The 19,761-nt window shown below is 30.7% G+C and overlaps 2 protein-coding genes across 2 annotated transcripts; both read left to right on the top strand.

Moving 5' to 3' along the window:
• On the top strand, positions 1–3,692 carry Cpr49Ah (cuticular protein 49Ah). The gene is made up of 4 exons (XM_089700877.1): positions 1–157; positions 1,771–2,015; positions 2,225–2,483; positions 3,037–3,692. Exons 1-4 carry the CDS (start codon positions 146–148, stop codon positions 3,133–3,135), a joined length of 615 nt encoding a protein of 204 aa, XP_089557003.1. The 5' UTR covers positions 1–145; the 3' UTR covers positions 3,136–3,692.
• A 4,161-nt stretch (positions 3,693–7,853) lies between these two features.
• On the top strand, positions 7,854–15,178 carry LOC149484683 (endocuticle structural glycoprotein ABD-4-like). The gene is made up of 4 exons (XM_089700874.1): positions 7,854–7,934; positions 9,611–9,738; positions 10,729–10,900; positions 14,830–15,178. The coding sequence occupies exons 1-4, from the start codon at positions 7,932–7,934 to the stop codon at positions 14,971–14,973; spliced, it is 447 nt and encodes a 148-aa protein (XP_089557000.1). The 5' UTR covers positions 7,854–7,931; the 3' UTR covers positions 14,974–15,178.
• Positions 15,179–19,761: the final 4,583 nt, after the last annotated feature.

Here is a 19,761-nt window from a genome sequence, read left to right as displayed (position 1 = left end):
TCGGGTATGAAAGTGTGATGTCTCAGGGCAGAGCGCGAGTAAGTGGCAGGGGTGAAGTATATAAGTGAGCGTACAACTACCACTCTGAATAGTTCCAAGAAGACACCGTGCTCAACTGTTGCACGCGCACCCACGCACAATCACAATGAAATTACTGGTGAGTCCAAAAAGTTCATTAAATAATCTATTTAATCGCTGCTTCCATCTCAACAATCCTCCATTATCCTCTGAGCACGGGATCAAAAAGGAAAGTATATTATGTATCCGTCAATTATGTTTTTACTTCGACGTAATTAGGTCAGGCTGATCATTTGGAATGAATCTTGCTAATGTAAGAGTTTCCGCAATCAGAGGCTGTAAGAGTCAACACAAATAAGGTCAGTAGATATGTCGGTTGTTGAACTTTGACATAATAGCAGAGTTCTATGTAACATTGGTACTATCTTTTAAATGGAGTTATTCTTATTGATGATATTCGTAATCTTTACACTTGCATTTTTAAATTGAAGTATATAATATATAGTCCTTTTAAAGTATTTTTTTATTTTTCAAAAAATGCACTGAAAAATATTAAAGAAATATTTTAAGTATTCCTAAAATATCTTACAATTTATTAAATAATCCTTATTTCGTAATAGGCTTAAATAATAACTGAAACTTACATAATAAAGTTACATTTTTATGCTTCATACATAATTTTACGCGAATATTCATTGTATAATACATATTATATCAAAGAGAAAATTTATCCGTCCATAACTTAGCATTATTGATAGAATGATTTCTGAAATACCTATTACTCATTGTCAATAAATAACCTCATTTAGAAAACATTCTGTTATACAAACGGTCTCGTTCATCGTGTGGACAGATTACATAACATCACTTTCTAGGTCACAAATTAAAGTTCAGGCCAACATAATTTTTTATTAGTAAACTATCATCGACTTTGCAAATATAAATTTAATCGCTATTTGAAAATTAGAATAATTATGTGATAAAAATGTTAAACGTAGGTTAATTCTTTGTCCCACCGCAGAAAAATAATAAAAGTTCATAAAAAACAGTGATTTACATTAAATTATTCATTCACGTGTGGTATACGTGCGCGAGTATATTTGATATGCTAACGATTCGAGAAGAGTCGCGGCCTTGACATACAAAGCCTGATCCCTTTCTTGGATATCATCTAATCAAGTTCTTTGTCGAATTTTTGGAATAATTTTACATAAATTTATTCATGCTTAAGTCATGTATTGATTTAAGGAGAATTTTGAAAGATTTGTAGAGACCATATTAAATTTAATATAATTTTGTATTGTATGTTTTTATATTATACAATTGCAAAATGTTCGTTGCCTCGAACATGATCTATTTATTCGTTTCGCTTTTCAGTAACTGAAAAGAGTTTTTTGTTATTTAATATTGTGTTAGATCATACCGGTCACGATCATTGTTATAAGCGTCTGCACTCAACTTGCATTGTGTAATGGAAAACATTGTTCGATGTGAGAGATTCAATGCTAACGAAGCGTAACTTTTAAGTACATCTCAATGAAAACAATGTCGAGTTATGGACGTGTTAAGCCAATACATGTTTTACTGGGCTCACTTTCGCCCAACCTGCGTGGCGAATGAGTGTCGCAATAATTTGGTACCTATTGTATCCGTCCCACCTGATCTTGCAACATCTCGAATATGATTAAGTTCTTCTCCGGCTGACATCATTTTGTTCCATTACTCCTTTAACTTATCATATGTGTATTTCAGGTAGTATTGTCGGCTGTACTAGCCCTTACAGCGGCTATCCCTCAACGGCGGGTATCGCTGAAACCTGAGGCCGCTGCAGCTGCTGACCAACAGACAGCCGAACAAAACTACAACTTCCCACAGCCCCAAGAATACAGAAAACCCGTTGACGACTTCAGACCCAAAGTCCAGTTGGAAACTACCACTTTCATTCCCATCATCAGTTTTGACAAGGAACAAGGAACCGATGGAAGCTACAAAACAGCGTAAGTTGCATAATATTATGTCAATGTATATTCACTTACGCTCGACTTACATTAATAGTTGGCATGTAAATAGCAAAGTGGAATTATGCATTATGCAGTAAAATAAATATTTTACTCATATCAGTATAATAATAAAACAGAGTCTAATTATCACTCTTATTTAATATTGCGAAGGCAGCGTAATCAAGTCTATATAATATTGATTTCAGTTACGAAACTGGCAACCACATTACTGCCAATGAGCAAGGTTACCTGAAGAACCTTGGCGAAAACGCCGACATCCCAGCCATCGTGCAACAAGGTTCATACTCCTACACCGCTCCCGACGGCCAGATCATCACCGTCGAGTACACAGCTGACGAAAACGGATTCAGAGTCAAGGGCGACCACATCCCCACCCCCCCACCAGTGTCACCTGAAATCCAAAAGGGACTTGATCTCATCTACGCTGGAATCAAGGCCAACCAGGTAACTTTCTTTATTTCAACATAACGATGCGCTAACCCACATATTTTGCATTTGACCTTTAGGATATTTTTAAAGTTTTAAAGCTATGATTGGTAAATTCTAGTATCGGTGAATTGATGAAAATTTTATGCAATACTTACTAGTTATTTGGTGAAATTTATTTATCAGGAACTAAAAATACGCAAATTAATACATAATCAAAATTGCATAATACGTTTAACTACATGAATCATACTTTTGTATCTTGAGACAAGCTTATTCCGTGTTTTAAAAAATGTTAAGAATAAACTTTACGCTCTGAGCGTGTTTTTAACAATTATGTAAAGGAATAGTTAACATGAAGCTTAAGAGTTTGTTTATTTGTTTTAACGCGCCAATCTCAGAAACAGCTGGACCAATTCCAAAAATGTTTTTACCATTGGATATTTACTATCCCTGAGTGCTCTAAACACAATATATATGTACCACGGGTGAAGCCAGAATAATAAGTTTAAAACTTATATAATTTACTACTATATTATCTTATATATAAAGTATTTTTTATGAATTTCAGGAACGTGTTGCATCTGAACTTAAGAACAACCCTGAAGCTACCAGACAAAACGAAGAGAGAGCCGCCTTCGACTACAAAGGTCAATACTACCAACAATAAATTTTATGAAGTGGACTTAACACTGAAATAAGTGACCCGCACTTTTTATCCGAGGCACATTGTTATTTTATAGTGCAACAGTAATGTAAAATGCTCTATGAGCATTTTCAAGTCAGTTTAGTGTAATAATAGAAATTTACTTTTTTACAAACTCCGTGAAGATTTGCGCCGGTACAACGTTTTCTTGATGTGGTAATTCATAGTTTTAGATACAAATAATTGTAGCTGTTATCTGAAGTATATATAAAGATGTCAATCTTTTATATATTCAGTAACGTTTCACACTGCCAATAATAGAATAAGAATATCTGATTGTGACAAGACCGATTTCTCCGAAAACATTAGGAAGAAAAATACTCATAACTTCTGATAAATGATTATATATGTCACATAATTCTGATAACTCAAGACTGTTTATTGTTATAAAAGAGAAGGAAGTTTTTATGTCATATTTTTGTTTATCAAAATACTTTTATGGATTTTGTACATAGCCTAATTTTTATACTATTTCAATAAAATGTTGAATAATTTTATAATAATAATAATGTATAATTAAACAGATTTGTTGTCATTTATGTACCTTTCCAGTCTGTCAACACTTTAGAAAGAAAGAAAGAAAGAAAGAAACATTTTAAGGAAACATTTTATGAAATGCTCAATAATTTTATATTAATATTCGTCTGCTATACATTTTTTATTACAACTATATAATTCAATCACTACATAGTATAAAACAAAGACACCGTCTATGTGCCTGTATGCTTAGATCTTTAAAATTGCGCATCAGATTTTGATGGGATTTTTTTATAGACAGTGATTCAAGGTGAAGGGTTAGTATATAATTTATTAGGTTTTAGACAAACCGGGCGAAGCTGTGGGGAGCTAGTATATTATATAGATAACCGATTCCCTACCCTTACTGAGACCACCTCCTTCGCACAGTGATTGACGCGTGAGCGTAGATTCCCGGTGGAGACGAAGAATAAAAATGTCTCGGTCTGGCAGGACACAGAAGGCTGATCACCTAATTGTCCCTAAAGAAAATCAATCAGTGAAACAGATGTGTGCATAATACATCTGCCCCTTACCCCACTAGGGGACAAGGGACTTCACTTACATACTTACTTACCCTTAAACAATAAGTTATACATACTTTAAAAAATTTTATATTATAGTAATATAATTTCTAACATACCGCAACAAATTAGGATGGCAAGAATGCATGTTTTTCGGACGCTCCGATAGGGAGTAGCGCACAACATCGAAACTCATCAATGTATATACTAGTTAGCAAAAAAGCAAATCAGAAGTATACGTAAAATAAAATATAGAAAAATAAGTATCCAGTAGTTGTCTATAAGAGAAATGTAAGAAATCCACAAATTTTACAAAAGTTACAATCTAAGTTGACTGTCATGTCACCAAATGTCTAGCGAAGAAAAATGATACTGCAAAACATATTTATTTCTTCTGACTCCCGTAACTCATAAATGCCCCTTCATTTATATTTGAACGTAGTATAAACATACAAATATAATAAATACTGCAAAGGTATATCTTAAATTTAATAAATAAAATATAAGGGATCCTTATATTATAAATGTGAAAGTTTGTATGTACATACATACGGCTGTTTGTAACTCTTTCGCGCAAATATTACTGAACCGATTAGAATGAAATTAGCTAAGACCCAAAATAACACGTCATAGGCTATTTTTTATACCGGATATCCCACAGGAACTATGCGGGATTTTCTATAAAAACGCAGGTGGAACCGCGGGGGGAAAGCTGAAAGCTGAAGAAGTGCCTACGTTAGACTATTTTTACAACTATCAATTATTTCATACTCAATTATTTAAATTTATGTGTATAAAATTAAAAAATATTCCATCAAACTCGAGAATTTAACAAATAAATAAAATGAAAACGCTTATGTAAATCTTGATTTTTTCCTTTTGTTTATTTTTCAAATATTTATGTACGCATTGTCTTGCCGTAAAACTTAAAAAAGATACAGTTAATAATAACATACGAGGACATAAATTCGATGTGCTTGCAGATGATGACAAAATGTACATGAAAGAACTTCGTTTAATTATTTTGTAAATTATGTTTTTAGTAAAATTAAATAACAAATTATTGTTTTAGACAGAAATATGAGATTCAGTCCTTGTTGTCCTTTTTATATTTTCATTATGATGCTCAATATCAAAGAGTCTAAAACATTATTTATTTATGCTGTTTCAACTTAATAAATAATTCAAAATAAAAACGTTTAAAAAAAAAAATATTAATAAGCAAATCTTGTCTACGAGTATGCTACGCACAGTTATCTTGAAGCAAAAGAGTTCAACGCTTTGCCCACGGTGTTTATTTATACGTAATTTTATTAAAATTATAATCAGCGTATGTTATTAGTGCCACTAAATACCACCCGCAAAACAGGATTTAAGTAGTGATTATCTTTGGATATTCATAAATATTTCTCAATAAATACCTGCCCTTTATGGACACCAAATGTCCGATTCAGATGATACCTCCGTAAATTCACTAACCTCTATGTAGTAATTTAAATTCACTACGTAATTAACACGTTCACTGCGGCACCTAAAATGCCAAACTTACCGTTGTTGCGGCATGTCTTCCATACTTCACATCGGCAAGTTCACCACTGTGCGTCATGAGCCATTTTTATCACATTGCACCTTCTGACTTTGAAGGTTAATAATTTCATGAAATTTCAAGATATTTCAAAAAAAATTTTTTTCAGATAATAGTATATATAGTCTAGTATATACCGCATAAATAGCTTTTAGTTTTACCCAATAGTTTAAAAGATATGAGGGAAAATGTAAACCCCTGATTTTGTGAAAAATTATTTGCCATCCCGCACTGCGTTGATACGGCATGTTTACAGTGATAGCGATGGGAAAAATAGTAAAATAAAACATCGATATCGATATATATCAATTTTGTATATTTCAGTCTGTTTGTTAACAGATAACGAGATCGTCGATACAAAAAAAAAACACATAAAACAATGCACTTGATAGAGTACTATCAGGAAATTGTTCAGTAACTTTTGTCTTAATTTGTTCAGTAACTTTTGTTTTAATGTTTTATATTATTTTCACAACTGTCATCACATTTTTGCATTTATGCTACGAAATAAAAGAAAGTAAAAAAACTAAAGCCTCTAAGGTATCATTGTCATTTAAAAAAACTCAAAAGAAAAGTGCTTCGGTCCTGGTGCATCACTATGCGAGACTGACACGCGGCGCGCTCGCAGTACAGTGCGGCATGAGGTGCTTGTCCATGGCAAAATATTTGACATGCCGCACACAAAAGAAACGGTTTCTTTTCTATGCATTGTGTCCAATATTTTGCCATACGATTTTTAAACGAAATTGAGTCCTACTTCAAACTGTGATCACAAAAATATATTTGTCTCTTTTCTAGTCATTGATTAACATATAAAAAGCCTCGCCGCACCACGGTGAAAACTGCGATTTTGGGCGCCGCACTGTGGTGTAGTCGCTGATGGCCCGATACTGGACATGCCGCAGTGAACGTGTTAAACTGCCGCTAACTTAAATTTAATTTCGTTAATATTTCTCTATGTGTATATAATTATAGTGTCACCCATAGTAAGAGCATTTGGTAAAATTTTAGCAAATAAGTATGAAAATAAAATACGATGACATTTTCATCAACGCACTTTCATATGTGACATTTGATTATCGATAAGCTAGAGAGAGCTTAGTATTGCAGAATCTACTTGAATATATTATTTGCTGCAAGCTTCCGTGAAGTATTACCATGAAAATATAATAATAAAATTACCCTAATAGCATTCAGCACGTTCTAATATTTATTTATTATCTTCAATCAATTATGATGTATTCGATTAAAGGGTCAAAGGTTTGAATTGACATAAAGCATAAATAGAAATAAATCATAACTGTGCTGGTTAACACTCTATTAAATATTATTTTGTAAGATTCAAGGCAAACAAGTAACTAGAAAATTATTTGTCAATAATATATGGTTAAAGTTAAGCTTTCATATTTTAATATCGAAAAATATTTAATGGAAACATGATCCATGTTCACGAGGTACACGATAACTATATTACAGAATCAGCGCCATCTAGTAGGTAACACACTCATAATGTTTTTGCATAAATATTAGATGACTGAAATCACACACTTTTTTTTTAATTTGTACTTTTTCGTGTCTAAATATTTATTATGTATCGAAATATTTATTTTAAAAATTAAATATGCGTGGTAATATTACATTTCTTATTGTGTTGGAATCGTGCTAAATAAATTGTGATCTTTTTTAGGTAATGAAGAAGATGCAGGTCTGTTTTTTTCTACAAGTACAATTACTTTTAAAGTAAGCTGTTTCAAAATTATAATATGATTGACTTATATATAATGTATTTAGATGTACAAAAAAAATCATTTGAATAGTTAATAGTACGCTAATGGATTTATTTTGCACTTTGGCCGCCAAACCATAAATCACCCCATTAAATTTTAATATTATAAAACAATTAAGATTCCAAGAATATTATATGTAATTATTTCTATTAAATTATATTAACATATAAATGATACATAATTCAGGTGTACAAAACTTATGTTTGGTGAGATGTATCGTAGGGATGCGTTTCTCGGGTCGCACGAAGTTCATAGGTAAAGATACTGGTATATAAACCCTATGCAGTGTCACTGAGCACACACAGACTGCATCTTTGGACATACCTGACAGTTTCTACTAATCCCACAATGGTAAGAAATTGTAAAGCATTTTTAAATAAAAGTTGAAGTTTTAGGTTTAGAGTAAATAAGTGCAATGAAAATATTAAACAATAGCACCTACTGCGACTTTTTACAAAAACTATTTTAGAGTTTTAAGGAAGTTAAATTTTAAAATGTACCTAAATATTGTCTTAAAAGATATGAGGAGTGTTGTCAATAATCCACAAGGTGTTGTTAATATAGTGCTGTATTTTTACGGTACAATTTCACTCCAATTTATTTTCAACCTCCTCATAATTTCAATTAATCTGATTGTCATATTAAACTGTTTAAATCTAATTTGCAATTAGAATAATATACTTTACAATTATTTATATCTTATTAAGTGATAGTTTTTGCAAGTAGGTACCTACCTAATATTTAATATTCTCTCTATTTTACTACACTTTAATATATGTTGAAAAATGTTCGTGCCCAAGAAATTATTACATTGCGAAATCGTTCCTTTCCTCAATTTACTACCACCATCATCATGCCATATTTTATGCATGTCACGTTTTACACGTGAGAAGCTTTAAGAAGTTCTTTAGATACTATTTCCTTTATTTTTACCCATTGCAAAATTTTCTTTTAAATCCATGTATTATACCTATTATGCAGTTAGTAATACTCATTCGTTAGCTCATTAAACTTTTTAATGGGCAATAAAATAAAATTAACCGTTACTTACCCCATAAAAAACATCATTCAAGGCGTTTTTCTTCACCCACACCATTTTTCGTCATAAAAATTAATTAGAAAATTTGCAATATTACCTTAACAGTGTTAGATAAGTTTAATTTAGAACGTGACCGCAAATAAATCACGTGCGGTTTCTCAGTTCATGCATTTCATTGTGCACGAAGAAAACATCCTGACAGCCTTCCGGCATTCGTTTAAGATGATATTGTATGCGTTTGTTGCATGCATGTAATTGTAGAAAATCGTTATTTCCTATTGACATTCCACCTTGGTTTATCCTCAAATATTGTTGTATAACTAACAATTGAGTTTCCTATATTTCTGTATATTTGGAAATAGTTTTTATTTACGTCAGGGGTGATTTGATAGTAAAATTTACAATTTATTTAGAAATAAATGAGTTAATTTAGTAAAATATTTAATGGTGATTTATGCCGTAGAACCCGCCACAGTTGCTCTACGAGCAAATTTTGCATTTTCAAGTTTATATTTAAGACTCACGCCTTGCGATTTTATCAAACTTCAGATAATCGTGTTACAAACTTTGCTCGTTTAATTTCCCAGGCGTATTATGAACTTATATAATCATCAATATCATTTAAAGATTTCTATAGTAGATATTTATTTTATTTTATTTATTGAGGTCATCCAACACTTGTCACAACAATACTTATTATATAGGTACAAGTTACAATAAAAAAATTTTGACAATTGTGACAAACAATTATAGGATAACACAACATGGAAAAAAAAAAATAATAATATCTAATAATTACATTTGAGTCAAGTCACGTCACAAAAGGAAAAGAATACAAACCAAATCAAACAATTCTTTGAAAAATTTACGTATTCTATGACAGTTGTCGTGAAAAATATCAATACAATTGGCATACTCATTGACTAGTTTACCTACTTATATTTAATATATTTGTAAAATGTATGAAAAATATGTTATTTGGTTCCAGATCTCATTTGTTTTCTTATGTATGATCGTGTGCGCATTTGGGGCGTCGGTACAATCACCCAACGAACAAATACCGATTGTACGCTTCGAAACGGATGGACCGCATATTGATGGTTCTTACAAATGGCTGTGAGTATACAAATTTATTTAGTGTAGTATTTTATAAGTGTTTCTTTGAAATAAAACTGGGAATTTTTTTCTATTCAAAAAAATACTGTTTAGTTGTTTAGATGTACATTATAATATGCTCAAAATATACAAATATTCTTCTTGTTCGTGTATATTGAAGCCACAAAAACATATAAATTATAAGCGTACTCACTAAATTTAAGAAAGCAAGATTACAAAACAAAAGACTTACTAAGATATAGTAATATTTCGGGTATAATAATGAAAACTATTGATTTGTGACAAAATTATAATTAAATGTTTAATTGAGCACGAACTCTTCACATTAAAGATAATTTCATAAACCAGTAATTAATTTGTTAGTTCAACTTTGCTATTTCATATTACACGTGAGAATTGGATTTACAAAATGGCCCTCGAATTTATGTTTTATGTGATGTGTATACAATGTGATGCAATTTGTTATAATCGGGCTGAGAGACATTATATTATACAGATCATTGAATAGCTTTACCGTACTAAACCTGTACGTTATATAATATGAAGTATCTATGGCAGAAAGATTTATTTAATTAAAAATATTAGAACAATGGCCATCCCAATCTTAGATCTATTTCAATTATGCCCATTGCGCAACTCTTAAAGTTGCAGTTGTTTAAAGTTCAAGTAATCTATAAAAAATAATGGTACATTAGGAGATCTGAATTGTTTAACTTATACTGATAACTGATTACTGATATTCAATGTAAAAAAAATGTTATGTAGGCGGATGCAGTAACTTTTTGATGAATTTCTCAACAATACAGACAATGTAATTAGAAATCTATGACTACATACCTCACCTTTTATTATCAAGTAGCCTTAGCATATTATACAAGACGTGTAACAATTATTAAAAAATGATACCTACCTCTACAGGAAAGTTCATACAAAATACATTACTAAATAACGTTTCTTTAAATTTACTTAATAGTAAGTTATGTTATACAGATACCAAACTGGCAATGAAATAAACGCAGAGGAATCTGGATATGTTAAAAACTTCGGGAAAGGGGAGGGTGAGGAGGTTCAGGTGGCAGAGGGGAAATTCAGCTATAAGGCGCTTGACGGTACTCCCATTGCCTTGACTTATATTGCTGATGAAAATGGCTTCCAACCGCAGGTATGAATCTTTTAAAGTGGTTTTATCATGTTCTTTTCTTTTTCCTTTTTCTGTTGAATGTTATGATAAATAATTGAAAGATGAAAACTGTGAAAAGTTAAAAGAATTTGATTGTGTTAAAACTTAAACTATTTTCGAATCTAATCTAACTCTCTATATGGTTACGTCTACTTCATAGAAATTTATTGTTATTTATTTTATATTATGATTAAAATTAAAACTTACCCATAAGTTACAAATGAACAATGCATAAATAGGCCATAGCGCAAACAAAGCCCACTGCTCACATTTGACTCATACTTTTGATCTGTCTCAAAATTTAATCGAATTGAGTAAAATAGTTTTCTCCCTTGTAATTCCCGAATAAACTGTTATTTTCAAACAACTCGAATTTTATATTGATAATCTTAAATAAGAAGTGGGTTATTATTAAAGCCAATCTTATTGTGAGCCAGCAATAATCATTTTAAAAATATTGAACGAGTATCAAAATTCAATAAATACTGTTCAATGAAAAGGTCACGTAAACACGTAACTGTTCAAAATGTATGTAGAATACGCAGCATCATTTAAAAATTAAAAGTCATGTCACGAGAATCGCGTGCATCATACAATACATAGGTAGTTAGGTACATATATTATACAGGGTGTAATCGTCAAGTGTGCACAAAGCGATTATTCCGTAACCATTGCAAATATCAAAAAACTTTAAACTGATATCGAAAGTACTTAACCTAATGAGTAAAATGGCCATAATAATTTTTTTAAAAATAAAACGAGAAATGTCCAAAAATGTTACACTAAAACGCTCCCATACATTTTATTTCCCATACATTTTGTATTCATAGCAGATTTTCGAAGTGACGTCCATCATTGTGCAATACAATGAAGAGCTCTATTTACAGTTTCTACATGAACTTCCCTTCAAATTTGCGAAGTAATTAAAGTAGAAAACAAAAAAAAAAGAAAAAGCTAAAATCATTCATATTAAATGTACATGGGATATTCATATCTCATACTAAATGTATGGGAGGGTTTAAAGTTATTTTTTTAGATATTTCTCATTATATTTTTAAAATTTATTATAGCCATTTTATTCATTACATTAAGTACTTTCGATATCAGTTTAAAGTTTTTTGATATCTGTAATAGTTACGGAATAATCGCCTGTGCACACTTAACGATTACACCCTGTATATTATATATATGATTATCATATTATAATGTAGGAATTAGTTTCCATAACAATATGTACACAAGCATTGTTTTATTACTTTATAAAAACATCAAAAGACGCCGAAAGCTATTACGCCACAAACTTCATCAAAGTTTTAATAAGTTTAATCGTAAATTCAATTTCGATAGCATTATTTTCAAAATTTTTTGTTGTAATGCATGAATATTTACACAGCGTATTTTGTTTCCCACAACCATCTTTGGCTTTAGATTAATTTTATTACATGTGTATATTTATGGATACTTGAAACAGTTCCTTAAAGACGACAATTACGGCGACATACAACAGCATAAAAAATACAAGAAATTATTGTATATAATTATATTTTTCCATCCTCATTAATGTCCATCAATAAAATGTATAATGGCTTAAGAAACACCAGTTAGCTCTAACAAACAATTAAAACATGAGCCTTGTTATGGCATTTATCAGTGGACTAAGAATATAATTTAAATTTTTAAGATTTAAACTTTTTGAAGTTAAATAAAATATTAAATAAAAGTTATATGAAGTTAGTTCATTGTGTAAACTGGTCTTTGACAAGGTAAGCCAGGTAAACAGATAAAATAAGTGATTTCAAAGGATAACAATAGCTTCTGCTACTGTAATAAAAGTAGGTACATAATATTGCAGTTATCACTGTTATCTTCAATGTTGTTTGAAATTTAGATGTCACGATAGTACTTTTAAATTAATAATTTAAGAGAACTCAAGTATGTTAGACATGTTAAAAATACGCATAGAATCTTTGAATGATGTTCTAAATGTTATTGTGAAAGTTATATTAACACCTGTTACATATTATATACAGAATGACCCGCCGTATTGCCCTTGACATCTTCTCTTCGCATTCACGGCGCTCGCGATGTGTCATGTAGTTTGGCTTGGTTATAGTTAAGTTACAAGGTTGTTTACGCAAAAAATCGCATAAATCGTAGCGAATCTAACAAGTTTTATAATTTTCATAACGTTTATATGTACGCAATATCGATTTCGTTTTAATATTCATAAATTGAAATAGGTGCTCTGTATAAGTTTTGCTGAAATGATTAAAATTTCATTTGCCCTTAAACAGTATTTGAAAATCTCTATCTATTTGGCTCTTGGTCTATTTGACTTGCTCTAGAGTAGTTAAAAAAGTGACCGTATTTTATATGAAGTTAACTCATTGTTTGTAGATATTGTTAAGACGAGATTACAATTATCGCTTATCTATTGCCCACGCACAATATAAATCACATACAAATAAGTAGCCATTGTCTCGGAGATGCTACATTGATGAATGGCGCGCCGTATAATGCTCATAATGATGTTACATAAACTGACATTTATTCATTATTACGTAGGTTTGTAGATTCGACTGCAACCAAATTTCAAATAACAGGTTTGTTGCAACTTTTCTGAATGAGGCTGTGGAATTCATTATACAAAAATTTACACATTTACAATCTGGATAATGCTGCCCTAAATCTATCTAGTTATGAAAAAAATATGTTTCTAGTATAACTGTCTCAACAACAATAAAATTGGGTGTGGTGTGAATGTAAAATATAAATAACTTTATAATGCATCAATGTCTCAAACCAAGTCTGAATCATCGTAATTGCGTAAGAACATAAAGGAAGACATATTCTGAGAGGCTTAGGCGCGGGTGTAAGGTTGGCCAATGTGTGTAAATGTCACTTCAAAATATCAAACTCCGACCTGTGATCTAGGCTTAGGAAATGGGAATATAACGTTATTGTTGACATTGAAGTCATAACGTCGACTTTCAACCATCTTTCGACCCATGTCTCTTGGATTCCGTTGGTTTCTGTCAATCACGCAATCTAACCGGTAGCATTACTAAAATCCGAGAAATCTTCAATTTAAATATTATTGTCATAAATTATTTAAAAAAAGAGATTTCATTTATTTCACAAAGCTTTGAGAAGTTGAATTATATACTTTACTGGGTAGATAAATACCGATTTACACATTCTATGATATATTTAAAAATGTACTAAATAGCGACATGTACAATGAATGTGTTTAATTTTACGTACTTTGTGCTAAATGGAGCTCAATAAATAGACTTAAAGTAATCTTTCAATTCAAATTATAGTAAGCTTAAAATTCAACGAAAAGTAAATAAGTGTTTTGTATGATCATACATAATTGATATGTTAGTTAGAAGCCTAACCAATGACACTAATCCTACCTCACACATCAGCAAACATTCACGCTTAAATATTAATAATATGCATAACTGTGATCTCATTTACTCCTTATTTTGGACCGACTTTTAAAAAAATAAGGAGGTTTGCAATTCGACAGTATTTTTTATTTTCATTTCTTGATTTTGTTACCTCAGAACTTTTGAGTGGGCTTACAGATTTTGAACAGATTTTTTTAAGCTATTGCATAGCTTCTATCGCGGGCCTTGAGCGCGGATTTAGAAATTCCGTAACGAAAAAACCTCACGCTCCCCACTCCGACGGGCACGGAGGTGTGGCTTGAAGGCATGCTATGCAATAGCTTTACCGCGGCAGTCCCCGAGTGCCACACGTCTTTTTTTATTATAAAGCTGGTGCCTGCCATGTGGTCCCATTTAAATTTGGTTAAGTTCTGACAATTTGAAGGCGGCTTTTAGTTATTTGTTAAAAAATATATATGTTAAGCTAAATTGATTTTCATTTTACTTTTATTGCAGGGAGACCATCTGCCCACTCCACCGCCGATTCCAGCAGCAATTCAAAGAGCACTCGAATATTTGAAGACCTTACCACCAACGCCATCGGCCAGCAATTTGCAACCACAGTACCAATCCCCTGGCGCGAAAAATAGAAGATTTTAAGCTTACTGGGACCATTGACTGAAGATTTTTCACATTCATAATTGTAAATATCGCAATCATCATTATTAGAGTAACCTGAGTAACATTTTTAAGAGTTATTAACCTATATTGTATAATGTATAGATAAAAAAATCTTTTTTTTCTGTTAATGTAATAAAAAAAGAGATAATGTATTTAAATAAAGCTAATCTTCTAGTGGTATGTACACGATACATTTTTTATTCCGATGAATCTTATGTCTGTAAATTGTAGAATATGTCTAATTAAAAAAAAAAGCGATTTAGGCCTATATTGTCAATATTGCCATTAGATATACTTTAAAATAATATTACGTCAGATTTCAATGCTACAATCATTGAAAATTTAAATCCTTATTTATGGAATATATTGGAGAGTCATTTCATGATAATTATTTTTAATATTATAATTTACAAATGTGCACCATGGCAAGATGTTACAACACTCTACACATTTTCGTTATTTTTGGAACATATTAACAATTGTAATTATGATTTTTGTTTTCTATTTTTTTTTAAGTAAATGAATAATTCGATTATTTATTCAACTATGGTTCTTTGAAAAATTATTTTGTTCTAAGGACTGTAAATTTCGATATTTGTATTTAATTATAATATAGAAGCTCACCAATAACCAATAATATAATAGCATACCTATATAAAAGCACATATTATTCTTCTTTATTAATTCTTCGATGTTAAATCTACAAAATCTGAATAAAAATTTTGTAATAATTTTTTCGTTTTAATTTACTACCATCTACCATTAGAAAATGTTTCCCTTATACATACAGCGCTACTGAGGATTTGTTTTACACCTCGTATGATAATACAAAGCGTAGCGTTCTTTACTAAAGTTGTTTAGTTGTAAATATTATAATATACTAAAATGTCAATGTACAAAGTAAGGAATACAAATAACATTGTTTGTTTCTGGACAACCCACCTTAACCTCTTAAAATATTAGAGTCTCTATATTGAAAAATTATTGACAAATATGAGGAATTTATTCATTATTTAAAATGGAATAAATAAAATAGAATACATAAAGCACATATTTTATCACAACAGTTATCTAAATGCAAACAAATATGTTAATTCGGTTGCGTAAAATATAATGGACATAATCGATTCATTTTAATGTTAAGGCATATAAATCCGTATCATAAAAAATTAACCTCGTCTTTACTACATATAAGTCTTCTATGAATAATTAAAGCCAAATGAAATAGGCTGTTAACTGTATTTTTAACGTAATAATGACTATTTTTGTAATCAACGCGTTATAACGAATTGAATGAGTAGCTCAAATATTTTTAATGTATTTTACTTTAGATTTTCAACTGACTTGAATAAAGGAGGAGATTCTCAATTTTAATGATTATTTTTTTATTTGAAAGCTAGTTTACACCCTTTTATTTCAAATCAGTAGAGTTTGTTAGAAAATAATTGTATGAATTATATTTTGTGTTCTTCATCATACTTTTACCTTGTAGCATTTCCTTTCCAATTTGGTGATTCACTGAAAGGAATTTCCTTAGTCTTATAATATTCCTAAGACGCGACGGTTAAAATTAAAATCGATCTGAACACTACAAACATTGATCGCTCATTTGTAAGAAAACATTATTAATGAGTATTCTCTAGTGCTGACGGATTTTATATAGCCCTTCTCGTAATGTATTACAAAGCAGTGGTTATCCTTACATCTTGACTATAAATCAAAAATTATCTATTAAAATAATGTCATTAATTAAGGCTTTTGTCCACTACTTCTATGTTACTTTACATTTTTGTGATGACATATTAAGAATATAACATGTAAAATAGATGAAATGTATGTATTTAATTATTCCTTTGTAAAGTAAAAAAAGAAATATATCACATAAAAAAAAATAGACTTTTCCAAATAAACGACAAGCCAATTTTTAACTCATACTGCAGAGCATAAGATGAATAACAATCTAATCATGCATACTTATACGATAATATACAAGCTTATTTATACGCTAACGTTTTTGTGATAATTTATAATACATCGAACACTATATGAAAGATTGCTTCATATGTGACATGCACTTTGCTTTAACAAGAATTATAATTAAGTCTATCATTGTAGGTCCAAGCTTGATAAATTGGATCCTTTTGCCAGCTGTATGGTTATTACACGTCTTACACGGTTTTGCTTTATTGGGGTAACGAGGTCAATAATTGTGTGTTAGTCAATTATAGGAAGATGTCGTTCACCCAACGCGAACAACTTGCAGAAAGTCATCAATCTTGCAAGCTTGCGTGCGAAAATTTTTGACATTCCATATTGCTTACTGCTAAATGTCAATCGAGTTGGATGATCGGGACTTTGCTATGCTATTATTTAGGCTAAACATTTGTCCAACTTGGTGGAAAACAATGAAATATAGAAAATATAAATAGAATCGTTTCGTTAAAGATCATATAATAAAAATTACACACAAAATAGTACCTAATAATATACTTTGATGGAAAACTAATGTAAATATATTTTACCAATGGCTTATGGTAAAAGCTGTTTTAAAGCTCAACCTTTCCTTACCAAATTCAATATTTCTGTATACCAGTTACCTACTGATATTTGGGTATAGTGATTTTATAAAGATTCAAATCTGGAATCACTTAATTTGTAGGCGTATAGAAAACCACTAGATCATCGACACATTTAACTCAAACCTTGTGAATAAGGACACGATATATTTGCAGATAATTTAATAATAATTTACTGTAACCAACTTCATCTTCGTAAACTGCAGTTAATAGCAGTGGTTCTAATTTATGCACATGTTTTGATTAAATAATAAACACCATGGAATTCAATTAGTAGTATAGGTACTCGTAACTCGTATGACAAAGAGGGAAAGGTAGATTGACTTGTCTTTTTGTATTCTTTAGTGATCGCATCTCTTAAAGAAAATGACAGATTTTGATGCATTTTTTCGTGTGTGAAAGCTACTAGAGCTGTTTTTTTGGTGAGATATTGAACCTGAAATTTCTAAATAGAATCTACACATGTTTCAGTTTCAATTTCTATTGCATTTTCTAATTGTTAAAATTTTATTATGAATTAGCTTTGAAAAGAAATACTCTTGGAAAGGAAATACCCTAGTCACATAATAAAATCGCTCCGTCCGTCGCGACGTGAAAGAAAAACATACAAGAAACTAAATTTCCCTTTTATTAAGGATTGGAATAAGTCAACGTGGACAATGTAACGATTCATATTAAAGCTTTAATATTATGTACAAATCAAATTAATGGAAAACATTTTTAGACTTAAAATCCGCTGCAGGTGCCCACTAAACCAAACAAAGTATAAATAATCATTAAATTGATTTCTTATTTAATATCTGAATTCAAATAAAGATTTATTTATTTACTTTTTAATACATTAGGTATTTGTTTAACGCTCAACACTTTACATAATGTAAACCACATAAATACGTACATAATCGTAGTAATTTCTCACACCAGTCCACACCAACGATGGTCTCCTTTATAACTGCGATAAAGTAATAGTGAATATTAATCTTTGTTTCATTTGATAAATATGTTGAAATTTAAAACAATAGCAAAGGTCATGGATCAAATAACATAATTACAGAATTTGAATAACAATGTGTTATTGAACAGCTATTTTATGATACGGAAATATTAATTTGTTTCCATTTTATTAATAAGAAAAACACATACTCACCAAGGAGTGAATTATTATGACCTGATGGTTAGTGGTCACCAACAATAAACAAATAATTACTAGTAACCATAGAAATCTAAATAACAAGACACATAGAAGTGCTTTAATGTCATAATTCGTATGAAAACCGCTGTCGCCTAAATCAACACATTCAAACCGAAAGCTAAACAGTACACACAAGTAAACTATGCCTTTTATTGGACAGCTTGATTTTAGTGAAAACTAACTTAACTATTAAATTAAGCTTTTGAATATGTATCCTAACACACGAATTTACGGTTTATTTTTGAATAACATCCCTAAGTATATGAGACTTTTTGCTCCAATACGAACAAACGTGATAATAAGAATGGTCGACTGTGTCATTCATTGTTATTTCGATTACTATGGTGACACTCGTAATACTTGTAAATATTCTATAATTTTAAGGAAAAACGGCATTATTTCTAAAAAAAAATATTTTCCGATGAAATATTATTCCTTTATAAGTATAATTACAACTTGTGGAAGAATTTCCGCAATGGGAATTGCTGAAACACACCATGTATACACTCATACGTCTCCAGAGCAACTGAACAGTGACGAATGCACTGGTGATGTGAAAATCACCTGAGTGGCGACAAGGTCACGCACGCTTACGACTTCTAGTGTCTTGTTATTTAGATTTCTATGCTAGTAACTCTGGTAGTGTACCCAGCCTTTTATTAACAAATAAGCTCTTTCCTAGAAGGCCCCAATACATACATAGAATTAATATACATTCACATTTACACTTAGAACTACAACCGTAATGACTATGCCCTTAATTGTATAGGATTACACTTACCAATAATGCATGATTAAATAATTTTATGTAAGTGATTTTGTATTTTTAAACTAATAGGAGGATTTGAGCCAAATATTAACATCCTCAGCCAAGGATGGCACCCCCATATGCATCTATTGTTTAGATTTGTTGTCATCCTTTAATAGAATTTCTGATTTGCATAAAAGGATTAGCGGTAAAGGTCTTCTGTCAAACTATAAAAGCTTATTACGAATATA

This window comes from Colias philodice, chromosome 11 (genome assembly GCF_061535455.1).
Source record: "Colias philodice isolate Cphi_HAF_F1 chromosome 11, ilColPhil1 Martin Lab GWU primary, whole genome shotgun sequence".
NCBI classification, from domain to species: domain Eukaryota; kingdom Metazoa; phylum Arthropoda; class Insecta; order Lepidoptera; family Pieridae; genus Colias; species Colias philodice.
Note: the sequence above shows the minus strand (reverse complement) of the source record. Positions and strands in the feature narration are given on the sequence as shown.